This window comes from Parasteatoda tepidariorum, chromosome 3 (assembly GCF_043381705.1).
Source record: "Parasteatoda tepidariorum isolate YZ-2023 chromosome 3, CAS_Ptep_4.0, whole genome shotgun sequence".
Taxonomy (NCBI): Eukaryota; Metazoa; Arthropoda; class Arachnida; order Araneae; family Theridiidae; genus Parasteatoda; species Parasteatoda tepidariorum.
In genome coordinates, this window is record NC_092206.1 from 30,201,876 (window position 1) to 30,227,270 (window position 25,395).

General features: G+C 28.5%; 2 protein-coding genes across 3 annotated transcripts in view; one reads left to right on the forward strand and one right to left on the reverse strand.

The window, feature by feature from the left end:
- Positions 1-11,508, forward strand: part of LOC107456063 (short spindle 3) — a 57,479-nt gene extending 45,971 nt beyond the window's left edge. Inside the window, exons 25-29 of the mRNA XM_043039043.2 lie at positions 8,395-8,629; positions 9,392-9,541; positions 9,625-9,816; positions 10,455-10,494; positions 10,578-11,508. Of these exons, the coding sequence (XP_042894977.1) occupies positions 8,395-8,629; positions 9,392-9,541; positions 9,625-9,816; positions 10,455-10,494; positions 10,578-10,684 (724 nt within the window). The 3' untranslated portion in view covers positions 10,685-11,508. The remainder of the gene's footprint in view (positions 1-8,394; positions 8,630-9,391; positions 9,542-9,624; positions 9,817-10,454; positions 10,495-10,577) is intronic.
- Positions 11,509-14,631: 3,123 nt separating this feature from the next.
- Positions 14,632-25,395, reverse strand: part of LOC107456066 (electron transfer flavoprotein subunit alpha wal) — a 19,227-nt gene continuing 8,463 nt past the window's right edge. Inside the window, exons 4-9 of one of the 2 annotated variants that reach the window (XM_043039046.2) lie at positions 23,869-23,951; positions 22,120-22,219; positions 20,571-20,681; positions 19,156-19,260; positions 17,846-17,997; positions 14,632-15,250 (exon numbers count right to left, since the gene is read on the reverse strand). In XM_043039046.2, coding sequence (XP_042894980.1) covers positions 15,056-15,250; positions 17,846-17,997; positions 19,156-19,260; positions 20,571-20,681; positions 22,120-22,219; positions 23,869-23,951 — 746 coding nt within the window. In that variant the 3' untranslated portion in view covers positions 14,632-15,055. The remainder of the gene's footprint in view (positions 15,251-17,845; positions 17,998-19,155; positions 19,261-20,570; positions 20,682-22,119; positions 22,220-23,868; positions 23,952-25,395) is intronic. The other variant, XM_016073828.3, reaches the window with a different exon arrangement.

A 25,395-nucleotide genomic window follows, 5' to 3' on the forward strand; every position in this document is an offset into this window, starting at 1 on the left:
TTTTTTTTTACTTAATGTGTTCTATTTTCGTTTGTTTTTTGAGTTCTCCTCGCACAATAGTATTGATATATTTTGCTTTGGACAATAATTAATACAATATTAGAAAGCACTCCTTTTTGCGGATATAATCGTGTGAGCTGATGAAGAGATTATATCTTTTCATCATTTTGTTTTCCATCTTTTTTAATAGTTTTTTTTTTTAACATTCTCCAGGGGTCTGTTTAGAAGAAATTTGGGTCCGTTAACAGATCCTTCACAAAATATCTTTTCATAAAAACGGACCCTTCGCAAAATATTTTAACTTAAAATCGGACCCTTCACAAATTTGTTTATCTTCATTATTGTTTTGCTAATCAAATAAACCAGTCCCAGGAGGGGGGAAGAAAGACAGATGTAAACGATGTTGTCTTCAGCAGATGCTTTTTCCTTTATTCGTCCGAAATGAATATTCTGCGTATAGGCTAAATACCAAATATTTGTATGTTGCATCGCTAGTTTAGTAGCCACAATTTCTGTTTATTTTTTAAAATTTAATTTTTTTAATTATAATTTTACAGTGTTGAGCATAATCTTGTATGTCTTCATAATTTAAGAACTCTTTGAAAAAGTTTTTTTTTGCAATAACGGACCCTAGTTGCACAAATTCACAAAAGCGGACCTTGGTTGAAAGAATGTGCCTTAACGTTTATTTTATAATCACAAATTGCGAGTAATTTTTTCACAATTTTACAAAAACGGACCTTTTACAAAATGTCTGGACAGACCCCTGCTTGCATAGGAAGCAACCATGTTATATCCCAAACTGAATTCAAATTAACAAATTATTTACTGTTGATTCCTTAAATCTTTTATTACTTGCATTTTCTCATTGAACATCAAAATTCTCATTTTATTTTTATGCTTTTAACTTTCTAATTGTTAGACTTATTTTTATTTTATTTTATTTAAACTTTCAACTGGTGGTTTCATGCATCAAATTTTATTTGATGGCAAAATAATGCATAACTGGAAAATTTTAGTGCAATTTTAGCATTTTACTTTTTGGAGGTTTAAGAAGTCGACTTCATTTTCACTTCATATAATATTCTTACAAGTATTATAATTGATATCTAGAATGTATTAATATTTTTCATTTGATTTGCTTTTGCGTGGTTCGTATATTTTATATGTTGATTGGATTTTAGATAAATGACAAATTGCGGATTAATAATTAATGCGTTTATTAAGAACAGCGCATTGGTCTATCTCTATAGACGAAATGAAACCAACTAAAGACGTAACTTTTTTTCTTCTAATTAATGTAGGTGGCGCTACTAGTACAACATACATACCGGGACACCTTGAAACATAGTTTCAAAATTTACACATAAATTGACAAAAATGAAAGTAAACTATACACATCTAATAAAAGATAATTATAAAAACTAATGCAACATACATGAAATTAAAAATATATATCATAAACAGATGCATAGATTCCTTGATGTAAACCGGATAACTATAACACGAAACAAAAAAGAAAAGTCTAAAATAAAGAAAGTTAATCAGTCAATAGGTGAAACTGACAGTTTGTGAATGGGTCTTTAATAAGTTCCAATCTCAGTTTTGACACTGACGACTCTTACCTTAGCGTCAGCACTAGGGAAAACTTCTTGTATACACCCCAATTTCCACTTCAAAGGTGGAATATTGTCCTCTTTAATGAGAACTAAATCATTAATTTTCGAGTTAGGCTGGACTCGCAACCATTTGGGGCGCTGCTGCAAGCTGGAAGCATACTCGTTAACCCATCTTTTAAAAAATTCTGGAAAAGTTTTTGAGTCAACTGCCAACGTTTTAATGGGGATATGTTTTTGTCCAGAAAGTTCTCTTCTAGTATAGAAGAAAGAGAGGTTCCTACAAGGAAATGTCCTGGGGTAAGTGCTGAAAGTTCAAAGGGATAGTCCGACACAAAGGACGAGTGTTCAAGCAGGATTCGATATGCGCAATAAGAGTTAAAAACTCTTCAAGGGTCAATTTATGATCACCTATTGTTCTTTTCAAATGCGATCTTGCGGATTTCACAGCAGCTTCCCAAATTCCTCCAAAGTGAGGTGCTGAAGGTGGGTTAAAGTGCCATTTAATTTGTTCATCAGCAAAATACTGATGGATGGATTCTTTTTTTTTTTTGAAGAGATTTAACCTCTCGATTAATTTCCTTATTTGCAGCAACAAAATTTGAACCACAGTCTGAAAATAAATCATTTGGTTTTCCTCTTCGCGCAACAAATCTTTTTATAGCTGCAATAAATGATTCAGCGGATAAATTTCCAACAACTTCGATGAGCACCGCTTTTGTTGCGAAACACACAAAAATACAAATTTTAACTGATCTGAATCCACGTCCAGATCGCGGTTTCACAAAAAAATGGCCCTGCATAATCCAGACCAGTCTTGGAAAATACTCTAGAAGGCGTTACTCTTGACGGTGGTAACTGAGCGAGCCATTATCTGTGTCGCGGTTTTTTCTTTTAATCGAAAGCATTTTATGCATTTCCAGATTTGCTTTTTTAAACTGATCTAGCATTTATTATCCAAAATTCCTTGCGAATAACTGATAATAGTCAAAGTGTTCCAGCATGCAAGAAGGATTCAGGATAGTGAATTATAATTAGATTACTAGTTAAGTGATGATTTTTCGGTAAGAGAATAGGATGTTTTCTTTCATTTGATAATTTTGTATTTTCTAACCTACCGCCAACACGGATAAGGCCCTCTTCATCCAAAAACGGATTCAAGGAGAGGATCTTACTACTCGAAGAAACTGGTTTGTTATTTTTTAGCTGTTGATATTCGTTTGGAAATTCTTGTTTTTGGATTATCTTAACCAAAAGGTTTCCAGCTAGTTTTATCTCACTACTAGTTAAATAATCATTTTTGCGATTGTTCGAAGATTTACAGTTCATTATGAAGCGGAGACACCAAGACATAATTCTTTTTAACTTAACATATGATGAAACATTGTAAATGATAGGAAAGTCAATAGGAGTTGTTTCAATTAGACACGATGCCTTTTTGCGTTCTTCTTTGAGAGCGTCTGTTGAGAGAGGGATTTCCTCCAAATGAGATATTTCACCACTTTTCATCCAATGCGGACCTGACCACCATAAATCAAAATTAACTATAGTTCATTTGGGGGAAGTCCTCTACTAGCGCAATCAGCAGGGTTTTGACCAGAGCTGATATGATTTCAATGCTGAACTGGAATAAGAGACTGAATTTCGGAAGTACGATTGGCAACAAAAATTTGCAAACGCGATGGCTCAGATTTCAACCATGCAATAACTATAGTTGATTCCTTGAAAAGCGTGTATTGCATCAATTTGAATATGTAATGAGTCCAGGACCGTTTGTAAAAGGTGCACTAATAAAACGGCTGAACAAAGTTCAAGGCGTGGTATTGATATCGTTTTCAATGGCGCGACTCGAGTTTTGGATGTAAGTACACTAAAATGTGCAGTGGTTTTAGTAGTTGATTTTAAGTAATGACTTAACGCCTGACATCGTACGCCTTTTCCGACGCATCACAGAAACAAAGTTATATTCCAGATGGGATGAAGAACTTTTCTAGGTACAGTTAACGTAACTTGTGAAATATCTTCTCGATATTTAATCCACTGCTCTTAAATATCCTAGGGCGCTGGATCATCCCAAGCCAACTGATGCTTCCATAATTCCTAAATTAGAATTTTTGCCGTTAATAGGGGACAACCAAACCAGTGGATCAAAGATTTTTGACACACAGGACAGGATGGACCTTTTTGTAGGATTTTCATCCTTATAATCATCACAAAAGGAAATGTTGTAGGTAAACTCACCATGTTTTGGGTCCCATCTCAACTCTAGCACGTTAATGAATTTAGAGTCAGCAGTCCTACATGGTGTATTGTCAATATTTTTAGGTTGTCTTAGAAATTCCAAAACAGAAGGACTATTGGTACATTTGTGAAGCTCGAATTTTCCTTTTCTCAATAGCTCATTAAGTTCATTTATTACTGCAACGGCTTCGTCAGCACTTTCTGCTCCAAACAAGCCGTCATCTATATTAAAATTATGTAAGATTAAATTAGCTGCTTTAGGAAAATCCAATCCTTCATCTATGACTAATTGTTTTAAAACTCGCGTTGCCAAATAACTGGCCGGCGCGGTACCATATGTTACGGTACACAAGCGATATTCCCTAACTGGTTTCATGGGATCATCTCTCCATATAATTTTTTGAAAATTATGATCTTCACTATGAATCTCTATTTGTTGATACGTTTTTTGCAAATCGCATGTTATCGCGATATTGTAACATCTAAACCTTAGAAGAATAGCGAAAAGATCATCTTGCACTTTAAGACCATTCATTAGCGTTTCATTCAGTGATAACCCTGATGAAGTTTTTGAGCTGGCGTTAAAAACAACCCTCAGTTTTGTGGTTGGACTGGAATCATTAATTACGTGATGATGCGGGATAAAATAGTGCTCATTTTTGTTATTTAAATTTAGGTCATTAGCTTCCTCCATATGCCAAGGTACTCTGCCAAAAAGTTTTTGTACTGCAAATAAATAAAAGGTGTTTTTAAAAGTCTTTTTTCTAGACTTAAAAGCGGAGGCTTTTGAATTTCCCAAAATTCCCTTATTAGGTTTAAACGGAAGTCTGACGGAATACCTGCCTTCTTTATTACGCATCATTTTCCACAAAATGTGTCTCACAAAGATTTTCTTCCTTTGTTAGCGGTTGTGTTGAAGGAATTTGTTCTAATTCCCAGAAAGTTCTAACTAAGTCATCCGTGTTAATATTAAAATTATTAACTGAAAACTGTTTGGTTTTAGCGCATTCAAAAGTAGTTGCTCCGGAAATTATCCAACCTAGTTTAAGCATACTGTGAAAGAAAGATTTTCATCGCGTTTTATTACTTCTCCGTTAATTAATGTAAAGAGTGCATTTACACCGCATAGAATATCAATATCTCCAGATTTCCAAAAATATGAGTCAGCTAGTACGAGATCTTGATATTTTCTAGACAAATCAATTGGCATGGAAGAGTTCGGTATTTTCCCGCAAATTTTATCGATTACATATGCGGATGTTGAGAATCTAAAATTATCATTAAAATGCGGCGAAAATAATAAATCAACTTGCCCATTACTAGAAGTATTACAACTTCCTAAACAGGAAATAGATATTTGAGCTGGATTTATTTTTAATTTTAACTTGCTGACGCATTCGCGTACAATAAAGTTTTTCTCAGATCCCGAGTCTAAAAGGATTCGACAGTTAATTAATTCGTTTTGAGAATTTATAACCTTGACTATAGCTGTGCGTAAAAGAACTGAAGATTTCTTTTGATTTATGTTATCATCCAATTGCTCACTATTCGAATAATTCGCACAAACTGTAGACGAAACTTCATTAATCGGCGCGGCTGCTGGCGTNGGGCGTTGATTGTTTATATTTTAGATAATTTTTAATGACATATATTAATTTTAATATATAATATTTTAATTACATATACTAATATTAAGTTACATCATATTGATTTTAATTTAATTGTTGTTGTTTCTGCTGTCAATTTACGTCGCACTAGAGCTGCACAATGGGCTATTGGCGACTGTCAGGGAAACATCCCTGAGTATGATCCGAAGACATGCCATCACAATTTCGATCCTCTACAGAGGGGATGCCCCCCCCCCGCTTCGCTAGCCCAACGACCTGCACGCGAAGTCGAGCATTTTACGGTAGAACAGTTTAACTAGGACCAACACCGCACACCCTCGGTCCCTACGCAGACTGATCCAAGTGGTCACCCACCCGCACACTGACCGTAGCCAGTGATGCTTGACTTCGGTGATCTGCTGGNTGAATTCTGTACATCTGCTCTGGGTATAAATTCAGGGGCACTTAAAGAGGGAAAAAAGGGTTTCGGTTTCTCATCTCTATGCAAAGAGCTGTGATGTCTGCGATTACACTTAAAACAGGTGTTAGAAGATTTACATTTTTTTATAGTGTGAATTCCTGATAAACAGTTATAACAAAGATTATTATTTTTAACGAAATCAATCTTTTGCTGAACTGGTAAATTACAAAATTTCGAACACTTTGAAATATAATGATTATCTTTACAATATACACATATAGAAAGCGAAACAAAAGAATTAACTTTAGCATTAATAGGTTTTTGAAATTTACTGGACGAACTTTTGCTGGTTTAAAGAGTTCTAGCATAGCTTTTCAAAAATTACATTAAATCGTTGAGTTTGGATATTTCAGTATTATTTAATTGGCGCTCCCACCACAATTTAGTGGAACTATCTAATTTTTGCAATATTAAATACAACATTAAAGTGCCACTAAAAGTATAAATTTTTTGGCCTAAGGTTTCTAATGGACGAATAATTTCATTTACATTATCAACCAAGTTCAATAAAGATGTAGCGGATTCATTATGAATAATCGGAAGGTTTAAAAAGTGTTTAACATGAGCGAAAGTTTGTTCTCTCGTATTTGAATACCCTTTGTCTAACAAATTCCAAGCTATTTCTAAATTATTATCCGAAATTCGCGAAGCATCACATTTTAAAGATGTCTTTAAATACTGAAGCTTTTGCGCGTGTGGTAACCATTCATTTTTAGTTACGGTAGCTTTAAATAAATCTTTAAAAGTTAGCCACTTGGTAATATTACCGCTGAAAAAAGGTAAGAACAGCTTCAGAAGTTTTATAGTTTCACTCGCGTTTTTCTCGAAGCTTGGAGCAGAAAAAACTGACTCATTTCTCGGTTGCTCTTTTAGTTTTTTCTCACCACGAAATTTCTATTACAGTACAGAACCCGTTATCCGGAAATCAGAAAACCAAAAAACCGGAACGAAATTCGATAAATTTTCCCGCCATTTTAAAAGAAATTTTTTTTTCCTCATAAGATTTTAGGATTTTTCTTTCTTTTTTGAAAGATGTTCACCTTACCATCATTTTGGAAATAATCATTAGTGTATTACTTCATCGTTTTTTCTTCTATTTAAGATTATTTCCAAATTTTTTTTATTTTTTATTTAGGTTTAACAATAAAAAAACGTCTTTTTGTAGCGATTCCGAAAACCGGAAAAATCAGTTATCCGGAATAGCGATGGTCCCGATCGTTCCGGATAATCGGTTCCCTACTGTATATAATTTTTTTTTCCGTTCTCGTTTGCCTTATCTAGTTCGTTATTCAATTCAGTTTCATCTTCAATAAGATTTTCAACTGCAGAGTTTATCTTTTTTAACTCCGTTTCTTTTGTTTTTAATAGCTCTAAAAGTTTTCAGATAATTCATCAAAATTAATTTCTTCTACTGATAAATTACCTTCTATTTTTTTCGAATAACCAGTTATTGCTCTTCGTACAGAAGACAGTTTTGTTTTTACTTTTTGGAGTTCTAATTCTTTTGCCTTGTTTAATGTCTAAAATAGTTCAAACAACTATAGTCTTCTTACCCCTTCTTTGGGATAAATTTAGAATATATTACCATATCATGCGTTAGTAATCCAATGGAAGGCGTTGATTATTATTTAATGCGCAACACTATCTTCACGAGCCATGCAGCGGCTCGACTTCACCATATTAATATTTTTTATTTAATTTGGGTTTGCGTGGTTCGTATATTTCGAGCTCAGGAAAATAATGTTGATCGGATTTTAGGTAAATGACAAATAAAATAATGAATTGCGGATTAACAATAATTAATGCATTTATTAAGAACAGCGCATTGGTCCATCTCTATAGACGCAATGAAACCAACTAAAGAAGTAACTTTTTTTTCTAATTAATGTAGGTGGCTCTACTAGTACAACATATATACTGGCTTCAACAGAATGATCACAGAAATCATATGATTTTTATAAAAATAGATTTGAATCTATTTATTTGAAAGAAAAAAAGACATAGTTTTCTTTTTTTGTTGTCACCTTTTAATGGGGACTTTTTTTTAAAAATAGTATCCACAATCATACAATTTTAGAATAACATATTGAAACTTGTAGAAAGCTGCAGATATGATTTTTTTTTCTACAAAAGTTACATTCTCATCCTCAGATCTTGTGACTATAACAAAAATATATCAAACTCAGTGTCATATTTAAGAATCTGCCTCAGAAATAGTTTTAAATTACATAATGTTAAGGTATTTTTGAATAATGATTCTGAGTGTTTTTGAGTAATGCTATACCTTAGCTTTTAAATTAATTATAAATTCCATTCTTACCCAATTAAATTGTTTTAATAACGTGTTAATAAAACATTTGTAAATTAAACTCTGATAGATTTCATGATCACGAAGCATGTCTATGCATTTGTTAATTATTGAAAAACGTGCATTTGTTTGTAATTTTAGCCTCAGTGTAACATCTGGACAAAAAGTGGAAGATACAACTCAATTAGTTGCTACTCTACGAGTAACTAACATAGTGGGAGTGATATCTTTCCTATATGGCCTTCTTCTTCATAAGGGTTCTTCATCACGTGGTGAGGATCCCCCAACGCAGCTCTCTAAGCCGATTGAAATTCTGGCCCATTCAGCTATTCAAATGTTTAACCACATGGCTGTGATGAATCTCCAAGCTTTCCAAGTAAGTGCTGATTTCTGTGTGCATTCAAAATGATTTATGACTTTTTTTCGTGTTGGTATAAATTTTAAATACAGTTGTGTTTTTGATACTTCCATATCCAATCCACCTTAGTTACTTAAACGAATATATTTTTGTACAAAAATGGGCTTCAAATCTTTATCTTCCTGCATATTCTAGCAGTTCTCTTCTTCTTTAAAACAATTTCTAGGATATAAATTCTTTTCTAAGGGGAAAAAAAAACTGCCCAAAGCAGAAATTTTGATACAGTTGCAGTAGAATTGTTCCAAATAATTTTACTGTAAAAAAAAAAAAAAAATTATATTATGTATAAAAAATTTATACCACAGTAAATAAAATGCAACTCATGATTACTTTTTTCTATAGAAGAAAGGTTTAAATCCAAAAGCAAAGATTATTTTTTTTCAAATTGTCCCAAAAAAGCAACAATTTTGCTTCGTCAGACCAACTGTAAATCTTCCCAAAATGGATGGCAGTTCGCCAGCTAAAAATTGACTTATGCATGTTTAGAGATGGAGTGTAAGTGACAAAATAATCCCTACACTGAAATATTAATCGAATAGGCAAAGAATTTCTCTTTTTGCTGTAAGCCTAATAATGTAAAAAATCTAATTTGTTAATCCATGTTAAAAAAATATATATAAATTCATGCTATTTAAATCCATACAAAATTGATATTAAGTGCAAGATAAGGCACATAATAGTTTACAAAACATTTTAATGATACATTATTTTTTTCCCTAGAGTATTTTGGGCAGTGAAGGACTATCCCTTCAATTAAGACACATTGTGAGCCACTTATTATGGTATTGCAGTCACTTAACCTCTGAAAAACTTCTTCATGAGATAATCATACTAGTCGGATACTTCACCATTCTAAATTCTGAAAATCAGGTACAATTGGATATCGATTACTCTAATTACAATTAAAAAATAACCCTATTCAACAGTTTTGAATGTTTTTTAAATTTTTTTAGTCAATAATACAAGCTGGTCAGAGACCGACTGTTCTTCAACAATTATGCTGCCTGCCATTCCTTTATTTCTGTGATCCTGAGTTGACTGATGTACTTTTCCCTAGTTTAATTGCTTGTTGTTATAACAATCCTTCCAATAAGGAAATTCTTCAACAAGAAATGTCATCGGAACTTCTGTCCAACTATATTGAGGTAGTTTTATATTTTATTTACAAGAAAGGCACTGTCTTGATTTTCTTTTTGTTTTGCTGTACATTCAATTTTTAGAACATTTAACATTTGTTGTTTCTTGCTCTAAATTCTCACTTAAAAAAAAAAAAAAATCAGTTTATGCATTATTTTAGATACCATTTTGAATGTGATCACAAACTTTTGCAAGTTTGTGACCACATTCACTGGAACCAGAAGTTATTTTATATAAATGTGTCTGGGTTCCTTTTTATTAGATTTTTAGATTTACTTTTGTTTCGATTAAAAATGTTCTCACATAAATGAAAATTGTGTTTAATTTAAAACCAAAAACAATGTTTTCCATTCTAATTAGTTATTTACACTGAATTATTTCTAAATATAAATATTTGCTTAATGCAAGTGAACATGTTTTTAAGTGTCTAAAAATATTTAGAAGGTATTTTAAATTTTTTTAGTACTTTCTTATTTATTAGTAATTCACTTTAACTCTATTTGGACTATACACTGCATGTCTTGCAGTGTATAGTCCAAATATTGTTAAAGTTTGCATTGTATAGTTGTTGGACTATACACTGCTTGACAGTAAACATTCAGTGCATCAGTACTAATTTTTTAAATGTTTTTTTTTTCCTTCTTAGATGAAATACTTAAATTCTGAGGATGATAAGCCAAAGAGCAGTGAGTTTTTATTTTTAATAAAATTGAAACTTTAAAAAGAAATGATAATTATAAAAAGTATTAAGAAATATCTTCTTTTTCAGAAACTTCTGATATTGGCTTTAACAGATACTGGTCTTTTTCTCTGCGAATTCCAAAATGCTACTGGCTTCCGGCAAAAAATTATTTTGCGATTGAACAAGATCAATAAGTTAGTAATTTTTCATGCCATAATAGAAAATCTACTGGGCATTGTAAAACTCCGCAATATATTTGAACCACTTAAATAAGCTGCATATTTTATCTTCATATATTTCAAAATATTTATAGTGTTTTTTTTATCAGTTTGCTTGTTTAAAATGAATAATTTTTTTTAATAATGAAAAGCTATAATATTCTCATTTTAAGATTTTGTTCCACGTCTTTGTATGCTATTCGTTTTGCCTGAAGAAAAAAACTCAGTAACTTTTATCTGTTTCATTTAGATTGTTTCAAATATCCAAGGGATGCCTTGGAAGTTTTTTAAATTAATTACTTAACACCTTTTAGAATTTCTCTGTGTCAAAACCCTGTAATTTAAATGTTTGTAACTCCTCAATCTCTGAGTTTTTATTATTGATAATTTTAGAGACCATATTTTATTTAATGTGGTTGTTTTCATTTTTCAGAAATGCTAAAATAAAATTATGATATGGGCTTATTAATAGTTTAATTTAACAGGTTAATTTGAAATTCTTAAACTTTACAAAGTCGCCAACTGAATTTAGGAAACAAAATTTCTTTTAATTTTGAATATGATATTAAAAAGTACAAAGGCAATTAGATCTTTTTTAATTATACATTTGCATATTAAAATATTTACTAGCATAGGTTTAATCATGGAAATTTAAGACTATTCTGTAGCATATTGAACACTATTTTTATGCTGTTTCTAGCAGTTTTATTCCATTGCTATTTATTTGAAACAATCAGTATTTATTAAAAAAAAAAGTCTTGAATCATGATAGCAGAAAATTTTTATAACGAAATGATTTGATTGGAGTTTTTTGTAACAATAATGTGACTAAATAAACTTGTGTTTGTAACCAAGATAAATAATAAATGGGATAAATAATTGTTAGTTTACATTTCCCTACTATATTAATAAAACTTATATTGTACCTATAGAAGTGTCATACTTCTTTTGTTATATCTTTTATCATTTGTTTGTATATATATTTGTTAATCAGTCTAAATAACCCTATTGTTCACATCACAATTAATACCAATTCAGAATACTTTTTTGTGCTTTCTAAATATAATTTATCTTTTATCATTTGTTTGCATATATATATATATTTGTTAATCAGTCTTAATAACCCTATTGTTCACATCACATTTAATACCAATTCAGAATACTTTTTTGTGCTTTCTAAATATAATTTATTTTTAACTGCAGCTCATATTATTCAGAAAGGAAATAAGAAGTTAAAGTACTTGTTTAAATTTGAACATCATTTAATATCTATTTAATGTGTGAAATGCATTATTTCATGCAAAATAGTTGCATTTATCTTCAGTTTGAGAAGCATTTCTTTTTTCTTTAAAATGTAGTTCACATTTAAAACTTAGCTATATTCTTGTACATATTTAGGCTGCTATATGATAGAAAGCTAGTAACAAGTGTTATATTTATGTATAAATGTAGATGCTTTGAAAGTTTATTGTATATTTTTCTAAATTAGTGTTCAGAGATGCCAATTTGTTTGTGATCTTTATACCGAGTGATACATGTAGTTTACAAAGTTATATTAAATGTTCTTAAAAAAAATTGTCTTATTTTTTTCTGGTTAGTTTTACTGTCTTTTCAAGTTAACACTTTTAATAATTAATACTTGAAAGAACCAAATTCTCCAGATTAAGACTTTTGTAAGTATTAACCTTCTCTCTTTGGTAAATATTGTTTTATGATGCCTGCAATCTGATTTAAAAGTTTAAGGCAATCAGTAAGTTTTTGTATTTGCAGTAATATTTAAGATTCAATACCTTTGTAGTTGCAAATAAACAGCATGCATGATAGAGTCAGTGTAGTTAATCTGTTATTAATAATAAAAATGTAATTAGGTTAAAGTGATTCTTTTAGAATTTATAACATTTAATGGTTATTAATTGTGAATGAAGTTTGTTCAATCTAATTTATTTCAATGCATTTGACTAGATTTCTAATAAGCATGCGTAATGGTAAGTGATTATGGTAAAGGGTTACCAGCGAAAACAGCTACAAAGTGGGGGTTACTTGTTTACTTTGGATGCATACACCCACCCCACTCTTTGTTTGCATTGTTCATTTGTTGTAGGTATACTTGGCGCTAGAGGGAGTTAATTCTTTTTACGCTTTTTGTTTTTTCAAGGCCTTGAAACTTAAAAACACACACACCAGTGTAGAGTATACTGGTGTGTATACTGAAGAGCCAAAAAAACTGGTATACCTTCTTAATATCGTGTAGGGCCCCCGGGAGCACGCAGAAGTGCCGCAACACGACATGGCATAGATTCGATCAATGTGTGAAGTTGTGCTGAAGATAATTGACGCCATGAATCCTGCAAGGATATCTTCTGAACATCACGTTGCAAGGCATCCAAAATATGTTCAAGTCTGAGGATTTTGGTGGCAGCGGCACTCTTCTGAATTTAGACACTTCCGTTTTCCACCAAAAGCCCCAGACATGAACATTATTGAACATATTTTGGATGCCTTGCAANGTTCAGAGATGCCAATTTGTTTGTGATCTTTATACCGAGTGATACATGTAGTTTACAAAGTTATATTAAATGTTCTTAAAAAAAATTGTCTTATTTTTTTCTGGTTAGTTTTACTGTCTTTTCAAGTTAACACTTTTAATAATTAATACTTGAAAGAACCAAATTCTCCAGATTAAGACTTTTGTAAGTATTAACCTTCTCTCTTTGGTAAATATTGTTTTATGATGCCTGCAATCTGATTCAAAAGTTTAAGGCCATCAGTAAGTTTCTGTATTTGCAGTAATATTTAAGATTCAAGAACTTTGTAGTTGCAATTATATGGCATGCATGATAGAGTCAATCTGTTATTAATAATAACCATGTAATTAGGTCAAAGTGATTCTTTTAAGAATTAATCACGTTTAATGGTTATTAATTGTGAGCGAAGTTTGTTCAATGTAATTTATTTCAATACATTTGACTAGAGATTTCTAATAAGCATGCATAATGGTAAGCAATTATGATAAGGGGTTACTAGCGAAAATAGCTACACAGTGGGAGTTACTTGTTTACTTCGGATGCATACACCCACCCTTTGTTTGCATTGTTCATTTGTTGTACGAAGACTTTGTGCTAGAGGGTTTTGATTCTTTTTACACTTTGTGTTTTTTCAAGGCCTTTAAACTTAAAAAAAACACACACACACACCAGTGTAGAGTATACTGGTCAAATATATGCTAGATAATGGCACTTAACCTAAATAACATCAGTTTAGGGTGAAACGAGCAGTGGCACTTAACCTTAAAAAAACATCAGTGTAGAGTATCCCGAGCAACGGCTCTCACTTCTCTTGATTTATCGGACTATTAAAAATAAAGAAAGATGTATTTCAAATTAGCTGACCGGTCTGTGTAGGGTCCGGGAACTGGCTTTGCATCAGAAAAGTTCTGGGTTCGAATCCCAGGGAAGCTAATATGATGCCCCTGAAAGAGTGGCCAACAAATCTTGCACTTCAGGCGCCTGTATGACGAAAAGGTCATTCTCCAGGTGGGCTTTGGGAAAAAAAATTTTTAATCAAAATTTTGTTGAAAAATCAAGATTGCTCCCCTCTCACCATTCATCTTTATTTTATATACATTCCAGCCCCTTTCTTTTTCTCAAACACTCTCAATAATAAATATTTAATCACAATTTTTTTCCTAAACGCAGTTGAGGGAGGAAACTTCACTTGTAGCTAAGGTATGTGTGAATAGAGTTTTATATTGTTATTTTGCCTTAAAGAATATAATAGAGGAAAATGTGTTAATAAATTTGAATTAATCCTTAAAAAAGAATAAATATTTTTCTTTTAACCCTATATAAGAATAAAGCAAATGTTTTCCAATCACATGTATGTTAATTACTGATTAGAAAGTGGTTAAAAAGAGAGTCAAATAATACAATAAAATATTTTATTACAAAATATTAATTTAATACAAAGTGTTAACTGTAAATATGAAAACATTTACTGAGATATACGTACTTTTCATGTACAAAATGAACAAAAGAACTGATACTGATCAAATACATATTTTTTACACTTAAACATGAGTTGTAATAAGCAACAAAAATTCTTCATTGATTACTTAAGTAAAATTTCTCAAAAGCCATATTAATTGATTAAATTATAAATTTTCTGATTATTTTGAATTCTGAAGAGAATATAAATAAGTAGAAACATATACATAAATTTATATTGTAAATGGTAGTATGAGAAATAAAATGTTTTTAATCATCGTACTATTAACACAATAATATATTTTTTAATTTCGTGAAAAATGTATGATTAACATTGTATAATAAAAATAGCAGAGCATGTAATTTATTTGTTGATATACTGATCAATTTTTCCAGACATTTCAGGTATGGCTTTAAACAAATCTGCTACTAATCCAAGATCTGCTACTTGAAAAATAGGAGCTTCAGGATCTTTATTAATAGCTACAATAGTTTTAGAGTCTTTCATTCCGGCCAAATGTTGAATGGCACCAGAAATTCCTACAGCTATATATAATTCCTATAAAAATAACAAAATAATTCTTATAACACAGAACTTATAAATATGTTACTGGCAAAATGGAAAATGTTGACATTTCATACAATGCTAGATGGTTTTAGGCAAAGTACGAAATATTCAGGGATTGAACATTTATAATAATTTTGGAGCAGAAAAAATGTGTTTTGGAACAAAGTTTGATTTTAGGAGCAAATAGTCTTTATATTCATCGCATGGCATTTTTAAAATTAAATTTTTGAGCACATAAATTAACATTGTCATAGCTGGCAAGTGTACAGATTTTATCGGAACGGTTCCGATTTTTATGCCTTGTTCCGATCATACGATTTTGGGTCAAAATGTTCCGATTTTTCATCATAGCGTAATTTTTTCTTTTACTCTATAAAGCGATCCATGTCCGATTGGCGAAATCCAATCAAGTCGCGTTATCACTTAGCTCCGCCTCTAGCTCCATTCGTATATTTGATGACATATGTACTGGTCGCTTCACAGACACCAAGAGGAAATTTTAGCTTCCTGACTCCTTCTCTTTTACTAGAAACCGTACCGGTGCTGAATGTTTACTCGGAACACATCTCTTCGATTTGAGTTTAGCTTTGAATGTTTTTCCACGTGGTAATCTGAAAAAATGTCAAAAATTCGGAGAAGTCAGTGTTTTTGCGACAATTATAGTGAAGAATTTGATTTCATCAAAAAATCAAGGAAGGGGACATCGTACACATTATGTATTGCTTGCAATACAGATATTAGTATAGCACATGGCGGAAAGTGTTATATCATTTCACATAGGATAACAGCTAAGCATGCTACCGCGTATACAAATATGAAAAAGTCGGCAAAAATTTCCGATTTTGTGTCGTCAACTATTGATCTACAATCAATTAGAAGCGAACTATTGTTCACAGGATTTCTCCTTGAACACAATATTCCGTTAGCTGCTGCGGACCATGCATCAAAGTTGTTTTGTGCGATGTTTCCAAATTCTCTGAAGGTAAAAAAAAAATTGTGCGGGAGAACGGAAAATAGTTACTTGGTTCAAGAAATAACAAATAATAAAAAAGCTGAAGACTAATGTGTTTAACATAGCGACAGATGGGAGCAATGACTCGTCGGACAATCAAATGTGTAATATAATCAATAATAATTGTTACATTAAATCTTATACAGTTACAATTATACAAACATTTAGTGTAAAGAAGTAAACTTTAATGTTGCGACCGCGTGAAGTGTTCCTATTTTTTTCCCTGGCAGGTATGCATTGTATATTATACTAGCTGAATACTCGTTCTTTGTAAAGTAGGGATGCAAAACCTTTTTGAGTGAAGAGCCACTTGCACAGCAGGTAGATTAAAGGGCCGCATGCATATTTAGTCTTGTTAGCAAATATTATAATTCTTTATTATTATTATTTTTTTGCTGTTTCAAAACCAAAGAACTATAAAAAAACAACAGGTAATTGCTTATATATTTGTGCTAGGTTATTATTCTGGTTAATCTGATTACTAGATCAGATTTAATAACCCATTTTATGTATTTCTTATTGAAGAAAAAAAAATATATGAAACTTCTTGTTGCACCAATTACTTTCAACTGATACTAACAAGGTTCCCACTTAATTTCAGAAAAAAAAAAAAGACTTTTTCTGGTACATCAGGAAAATTTTAATGTAAATCGAGACCATATTTTATCTATATCATGCACTTTTTCAGTGGAAAATTGTGATTTTTTTAAAATTTGTTACGTAAAATATTAGATTTTGCAAGCAAAAAAATAAATAAAATTGAATGAGGATGGGAACACTAAAAGTTTCACTACAATGTGGAATTTATCTAATAATTGTAATTGATGTTAGAATTATTTAAATCAAATCTCAATAACTGGTTACTGTTAATGGCAATTCAAAGACTGATCATTTTCCAGGTATGATGAAGGAAAAAAAATGCAACCTTCCCTGCCTATAGTCAAAATAAATTTCTAGACAATTCTAGGTTTTCCCGGTTCTCCTTGACCGGTGGGAGCTCTGACTAAAATAAACCATTTTCATTCCAAATAAAAGTTTTAAATGATCATACTTCTTTTTTGCAACTTTATTTGGTATAGTATATAATACCTAGATAACGGGTATAATATTTATTTATGTCATACTGTTGATTTGATACCTTAAAATAATATTATTGCTGGGTTACCAAAGCAATTCATTTAGAAACCTTTTTTTTAAATTGCTTTTTAATTTCAGTAACTATAAAACTATCTTTTAATATTTACAGTAAAGAAATTTAGCAGCAATAATACAAAAAGTTAATTTGTATTACAAAATGAAGAAAGCTAACAGAGGTACTTTGGAATCATAGGACCCATGTTTATTTAAGGTATGCATATTAGGCTTTTGATATTAAAAAGTCCTTTGAAATAATATAGGAATTTTAAAATATTTGATTAAAAAATTTTACAAAGTTTTATTTTATGCATCTCACTTAAGAATCAACATTTAAATTATATTAATTAATTGTTGAATATGAGCTTAATAATAATGAAATATTAGATGAAAATACATATAAATAAAGATAGAAATCATGAAAATTTATAAAAACTTACAGGAGCTACAATTTTTCCAGTTTGTCCTATTTGCATGTCGTTAGGAACAAATCCAGCATCTACAGCTGCTCGAGAAGCTCCTACGGCAGCTTTTAATTTGTCAGCAAGATCATACAATATCTTGAACTGGTCGCCACTTTTCATACCACGGCCTGAAAAAAAAAAAAAAACATAAATTAACATTTTCATCACTTGTTTAAGCATTTCAAAAAATCTGGAGTAAATTAAAATTTCAAAAATTAAATTTAATAATAATGTTTATTGTGCAAAAGTTTGAGCTCAAATATAACAACCTGACGCTGATTGTTAAAATAAATTGTATGTAGAAAGAAAAAAAAAAAGGTTCCTAATAAAGGTTAAAGAGTTTGAAATGTTACACACATTTTCATTTAACATTTCAGTTTGTGCTTCAAATGAAAAAAAAAAAAAAANAAAAAAAAAAAAAAAAAAAAAAAAAAAAAAAAAAAAAAAAAAAAAAAAAACATGAATTAAAAAATATTTCTTTTACATCAGCAACTCAAAATTAAAGTCTGCCACAGTCTTGTGACATAAACGTTATTTAATATAGAAAACTAAGTGCAGGCATTGTATTCTTAATTTAAAATTTGCAAATTTTACTATATATTAAAAAGTTAACTACAACTAGTATTTAGAAATTAAAATTTGCCATTAAAACAAATTATGGAGTAAAAGGTTATAATAATATATTACATATTGTTATCTTACATACATATCTACATATGGTTATGTAGATTTTCAACTTAATGTTAAACATTTTTAACACTGAAATTCACCAACTATTTTACTTTTTAAAATGTCTGAAAAAAAAAATGCTAATGAAATTGAGAAAAAAAAACAAGCTATGGGGTAATTTTATAAATAATAACTTATTTTTTATAAAAATTAATATATTATTTTTTAAAGATAAGTTATATTTTTAACACATATTAAAATTCTTATGTTGAGCTACTACTAAAATTTAACAAAAAGATCATACATAAATCAGACGCTTATGTAATAAATATAAATAAAAAGACATTAATGAAAAAATATTATTAAAACCACAGTGCAAAAACTTCAAGATCACAATAATCTTAAAAATAACCAGATGATTATTATTGTAATAAGAAAACTTTTAACAAATAATTGGATGTGTTAAACGGTAAACGGATGTGTAAACTAATGGATTTTATTTATTAGATAAAAAATTCAAACATTCCAAATTTTTTCACTTGTATAACACAAATTGCAGTAAGTATACTTTGTAATGATTTGCATTTTGAAGAAAAATATTTAAGAAAGAAATTTACCTCCAGAAATAACTCGTTTTGCACTTGTTAGTTCAGGTCTTTCACTTTTTGACAATTCTTGGCTCACCCACTCAGACACTTCATTTTTAATATCACAATCAGGGGCTGAAATAAGGGAAGGAAACCAAATAATTAAGCTGGCAACTTCACAAAATAAATTTATAAACTGTAATGCTACAAAAAAAAAGTTGATGAGAACTTAATGCATTTCTTATTGGCACAATACCAGACGGTATGTTACATTGCTAAGTAATTTTTTTCACCACTGGACAACAAAATTTTAAATTAGAAAACATTTTTGAGATGGCTCTTGAATAATAATGGAGAAAATTTATTTTTTATAACCAATTTTCATAATTATTATACAGTTTTCCTTCATTTTTTATTAAAAGCAGCATGTAAATTTACATTATAAAAACTACAGTTTCCATTGCTAAAAATAAGAGATTAGATATAAAAGGTAATACTTAAGGAAACTTGTACAATTTAAACATATATTAATCATTAAAAACTATTATTAATATAAGTAAGTAGCTATTATTTCATTAGTTATTTTATATCTAGAATGCCATTTCTAGTGATTTTTTTATCAAAAAAAATCTCAATTATTTCAAATTCTGTACACGCAGAAAATTAACATTTTCTATATCATTGCTATTGCAGTTTTATTGGATTTTAGGAAAAAGCTGCATGAAAATTTACATCATAAAAACAGCAGTTTCCGTTGCTATTTAATAAAAATGAGAGACTAGATATAAAAGATAATGCTTGAGGAATCTTTTACAATTTAAACATAATATGAATAATTAAAAACTATTATTAATCTAATTAAGTAGCAATTATTTCATTAGTTAGAGTGATTCTTTAATGAAAGAAATCTAAATTATTTCAATTTCTGTACACACAGAAAATTAGTACAGAGTTTGAAATAATTTAGATTTACACAGAACATTTTCTACATCATTGCTATTGCAGTTCTATATTGGATTTTAGGTTAATAAAATTAATCCATATTCAGTCATAGTAATTCTATAATTGGTTTTAATATGTAACATAAAGTATAAATAATTGATTTAATATATATTCCATAATTCTCAAAATTTTGATAAAACATTTTGACAGATTTATTTATTAAAAAAAAAACATTTATTGAGAATACTATAACTATTTTAATATAGAGTCTATTTTTCTCCTTCTTCAATATACAACTAAAATATTTATTGTTATTGACAAAATTTTCAAACAATACATAAATGTATTTTATATTCAAAAATCAACTTTGAAATTTACTTGAAAAAAAAGTGGCAGTTATTTAACTTCAAAGAGTACTATTATTTTCCTTATACAAAATTTTTTAAACAACAACTTAATTTTAATAATTCTTTTAAAAAAATAAATTTTTCAAAAGCACTAACCTTTTTCAGAAGGAGCTCCACTTCCACTTAAATCACAAGCAGAAAAATTTGTTCCACGTATGGTTAACAACTTTATACTATCTAAAGCTTTAAGTGTTTGAATAGCATTTCCTTAAAAAAATAAATAAATTAGAGCATATGATTTCAAATTTTCATACCAAATTAATTCAAATTCAATAATCTTTACTGAACCAATTATTAATATAAACTTTTAACTTAGAAAAAAAATATTTTTGAAATCTAAGGAATTGATTCTAAATAACTTAGTTAATTAAAAAGCAACGGCATAAATGTTTTGTTTTACAGTTACTAAGAAAGTAAAAAATATTTGAATAAAAAATATAGCATATTTCAATAATTAAAATACGTGCTAGACATTGCAATAAAGGAATAATTAGAGCTTTAAATTGAACAGTTTTAAACCAATAGACTAATTAATAAATATGCAATAAATAAAAACTTACTATCAATCTAAGTAAGTTGGCTAAAAAGATCAAAAAGCAACAACATAAATGTGTTGTGTACAATTTAAGAGAACTAAAAATATTTAAGAAAAATAATTTTAATAATTAAAACTTAGATATTGTAATGAAAATAATTAAAACTTTAAATTGCAAAATATAGAATTAAAAGAATAATTGCTGATAACTTATCTTCTTTAAAGATATTGCCGATTAAAAAATAATAATTATGGAGAAAAAAAAAATGTTATAAAAAGAAAAGAAGTAAATATTTAATTTACTAGAATTTAATCAAGCTTGTAGTTTTTGCTTAATTCATCAGTTTCTCATGAAAAAAAGGTTCTTGAAAAAAGAAAGGAAATTCAACTATTCTCATTTCTGCAAGAATACAAATTCATTTAAAAAAAATTCAAATTTAAAAAGAAAAACCAATTCATTTTAATACTTAGTATGTAACTAAAGTTCACTTTCAAGCTATTGAAAAAAATGCTGGAAATTATGTTTAAGACACGTTGCAATAAACATAAATTACAGTCAGGTAAATTGCTATCAATTCAAGGGTCTCTGTGAAATCTGAATTAAGGATTTAATTCAAAATAACTAGGGAAGATAAAAAAGCTGAAACTAATGAAAAAATTAGACAGTAAAAGTGGAAAAGAAAAAGTTTGATATTTTGAATATACTTTACTAAAGCAATAAATAATAAGGAGTAAAAAAAACATTTTATTTAATGCCTGATTATATGTTACTATAAAAGTATCAAATACCAGATGATAAGTAAAACAGAATTCAAAAGCTGCTGGTTGATTAATATTTAATTCCAACAGCTTAACTTTTATAAATATTGAATACAGAAGGTTTTTCAGTAAAATATACCTGACATTCTTATCTAGCAGACATTAACTAAATATACTTTTTTAAAAATAAAATCTGATGCATTCAAGTGTATATTTTATACATATTTATGGAAAAAACAAATAATTTATATATTGTTAGATATTATAAACTTTAATCATTATTATAAACCTATAAAAAAGTTCCACATTTATCGAATTAATTAGTAGAAATAGCAATTAAAATTTATTTACCAGCATATATCGTTCGAATAAAAGTATCAGTGTCTTTAATGGCAATTACATCAGAAATAGGAGAAACATCCAACTTTGCTGCTACTCGGGGTATTAAATTCTAAAATATTCAAAACAAAATATTTTAAAAGTTAAACAATGAGAGTAAAGTTATAATACATGGCTACAGGCTATCTAGGAAAAAACGTACTTGATTTCAAAATTAAATAAATCTGAAACAATTAACATTAACCTGAAAAAACTAATTAAATTGTATATTGAGAGAAAAAGTTTTAAAAATTTTATAAAATATTTACCAAAATAAGCTATAAAAATTGCCCATTAACACTGAAATTAAATGAATTCACTAAGTTGTGCTTTGTTGTTGAAGGACAGTGATCATCTAACCCGTGGTATTCCATGATTAATGAAGAAACACATTGTTCCTTGGAATAAAAAAATTATTTTGAGACACCTTTGCATAGTTTTTGAAGTATTCTCCTATAATTAATCTACGTTTTTTTTTGTTAAATGTTATAAATAAGAAATTAATTAAATGTTAAAATTTAGATGAATAAGAAAAATTTAAAATGTTCGATTATTAATGACAGCTCCTAAAGAAATTTCAAATCACCGACATAGATTATAAATATAATCTAAATTCAGGGTTGTTATGATTTTACCCAATCCCAAAAACCTGGGTGGGCTTTTTCATAAGTGCACTTAACAAATCAGCTCTAGATATTAAGTTCATAATAGAATAAAATGCAAACTTCATACAATGAAAAATTTATATTTTTAGTACTTCTATATTCTATGCTTTAAAATTTTTAACTTCTTTAAAAACACAATTAGAAATTGCAAATAATGTACTAAGGTTTTCTCACAAAATATTTTAGATACTAATTCACAATACAATTGAAACTAATACAAAATATGAGATATAATATTTTTAGAATCACAATTCAATGAAATATGAAAATTATTCATAAAAATATATTTTAGATACTATTTCCTCAATTTGTGAGACTCATTACATACAGTTTTAAATTATACTTTTAAAATATATCACCTTTTAATTGTTGAAATACTTCTCTTAGAATTCTAGATCTGATGTATTCCTAGTTGTTGAAATTCTAGAAGATCTTGTTCATCAAGAAGATCTCATTACAGAACATAGGACACAATAACACAATTGGAAAAGTAATGCAATATTTAATTGCATAAATACATTTTCCTGATAAAAATTAAAATAAATAATTTATATCTTCACTAAACCATTTAGTAGTTTTTCTAAATTCTAAAACAGAATAGGTAAATCCTACAAAGATAATTGAGCCTTACTACTGTCAGTAAAAATATTATTGCTGATTTATCAATGTAAATTACATTGATCACATTTATTATTCTACCAGAAAAAAAATTTACAAATGAAAGAGATGCAAAGTATAAATTATAGTTCTAATACTTTTAAATAAAATATACTTATACAAGAATTTTTATAAATAAATGTGACTGATGATTTCCAGAAACTTCCTGATCATGAATACCAAAAAATCTGGATTTTTTCTGGAGCACAATCATCTCAGCATTGATAACAGCAAAGACTTGTTCTATACCTTTTTTCACAATAGCAATATCCATAAAAATGACAGTCAACATTGATTACAAAATCAAAAATTCATTCTAATCAACCAAAATCATAAGAATATTTTCGAAAAGTTTTGTCTGTTTTAAAAATATAACAAGAGAAATAGAAAGGATTATTACTTTCCCAAAAGCTGAGGCTCCAGCCACAATGTGAGAAAAACTAAATTGTTTTTGAGTAGCTAAAATCAATGGTGTCAGACTTTCTGAAAAAATAAAAAGCAAGTTAGGCAATAACAATGCATATTATAAATTCAGAATTAAAAATAAAACTAAACAAAATTGCAAAAACTTAGCAAAAACATTTCAACATATTTATAATGTATCTAAATAGATAAATGTTAATTAAATTGCAAAAGAAACAGTTTTAATTATCTTACTTTATTTGGTGCAACTTTCATTAGTACTAATGCAGAAGAATCTGAAATTTATATGCACAATACACAGAAATAGAAAATGTGTTTTTTATTTTTTTTAATTTTTTTTTTTAGAAACCAAAATTATTGCATACATAATTTAAGTTATAAAATGATAAAGAAAGTTTAAAATCCATGCATATGGTTATGAAATAAGTAAATTAAATAGTGGAAAATCCCTTTCAAAGACTGGTAAAAATGTACCCTATAATATGCTTTTGAATTTTCTTAATAATAAGTTCTTTTTACCTATTAGTTTTGGAGTTAAATCATTTTTGTAAATTAAGTCAAAGTTTTAAATGCTATATGAAGATATAATATTCTTATTTGTTAGAATTATTTTTCAAAGTTCTGTGCTTAGTTTAAAAGTTGTTTATTTTTCTTCATAATTAAATTCATGAAATAATTTTGGTGTCCAAAAAATATATATGTGTGTATAAATTAAGAAAGTTATGTAATGTATTAATGTATTGTTAATGCAATATTTGCGTAAAATTAAGTTAATTAAATTTGAGTTTTGTTTATTATAATGTTTTAAGTTCTTTATTTTTAATTTTCAACAAATTCAATATTTATCTAAATTTTCTTAAAATTAATTTCCATGTTCTTAATATTGCTAATAAAGGTAAAGTTTGATCGAAAAATGTTCTAATTTAATATAAGTTTATTCTAATTTTTCGTAAGGTTATAAATATGGATTTAAAACTTTCTTTATCATTTTATAACTTAAATTATGTATGCAATAATTCAACATATTTATAATGTATCTAAGGAGACAAATGTTAATTGAATTGCAAAAGAATCTGAAATTTATAATCTGAATTATGCACAATACACAAAAATAGAATTTTTTTTTTTTTAGAAACCAAAATTATTGCATACATAATTTAAATTATAAAATGATAAAGAAAGTTTTAAATCCATATTTATAACCTTACGAAAAATTAGAATAAACTTATATTAAATTAGAACATTTTTCGATCAAACTTTACCTTTATTAGCAATATTAAGAACATGGAAATTAATTTTAAGAAAATTTAGATAAATATTGAATTTGTTGAAAATTAAAAATAAAGAACTTAAAACATTATAATAAACAAAACTCAAATTTAATTAACTTAATTTTACGCAAATATTGCATTAACAATACATTAATACATTACATAACTTTCTTAATTTATACACACATATATATTTTTCAGACACCAAAATTATTTCAGGATTATTACTTTCC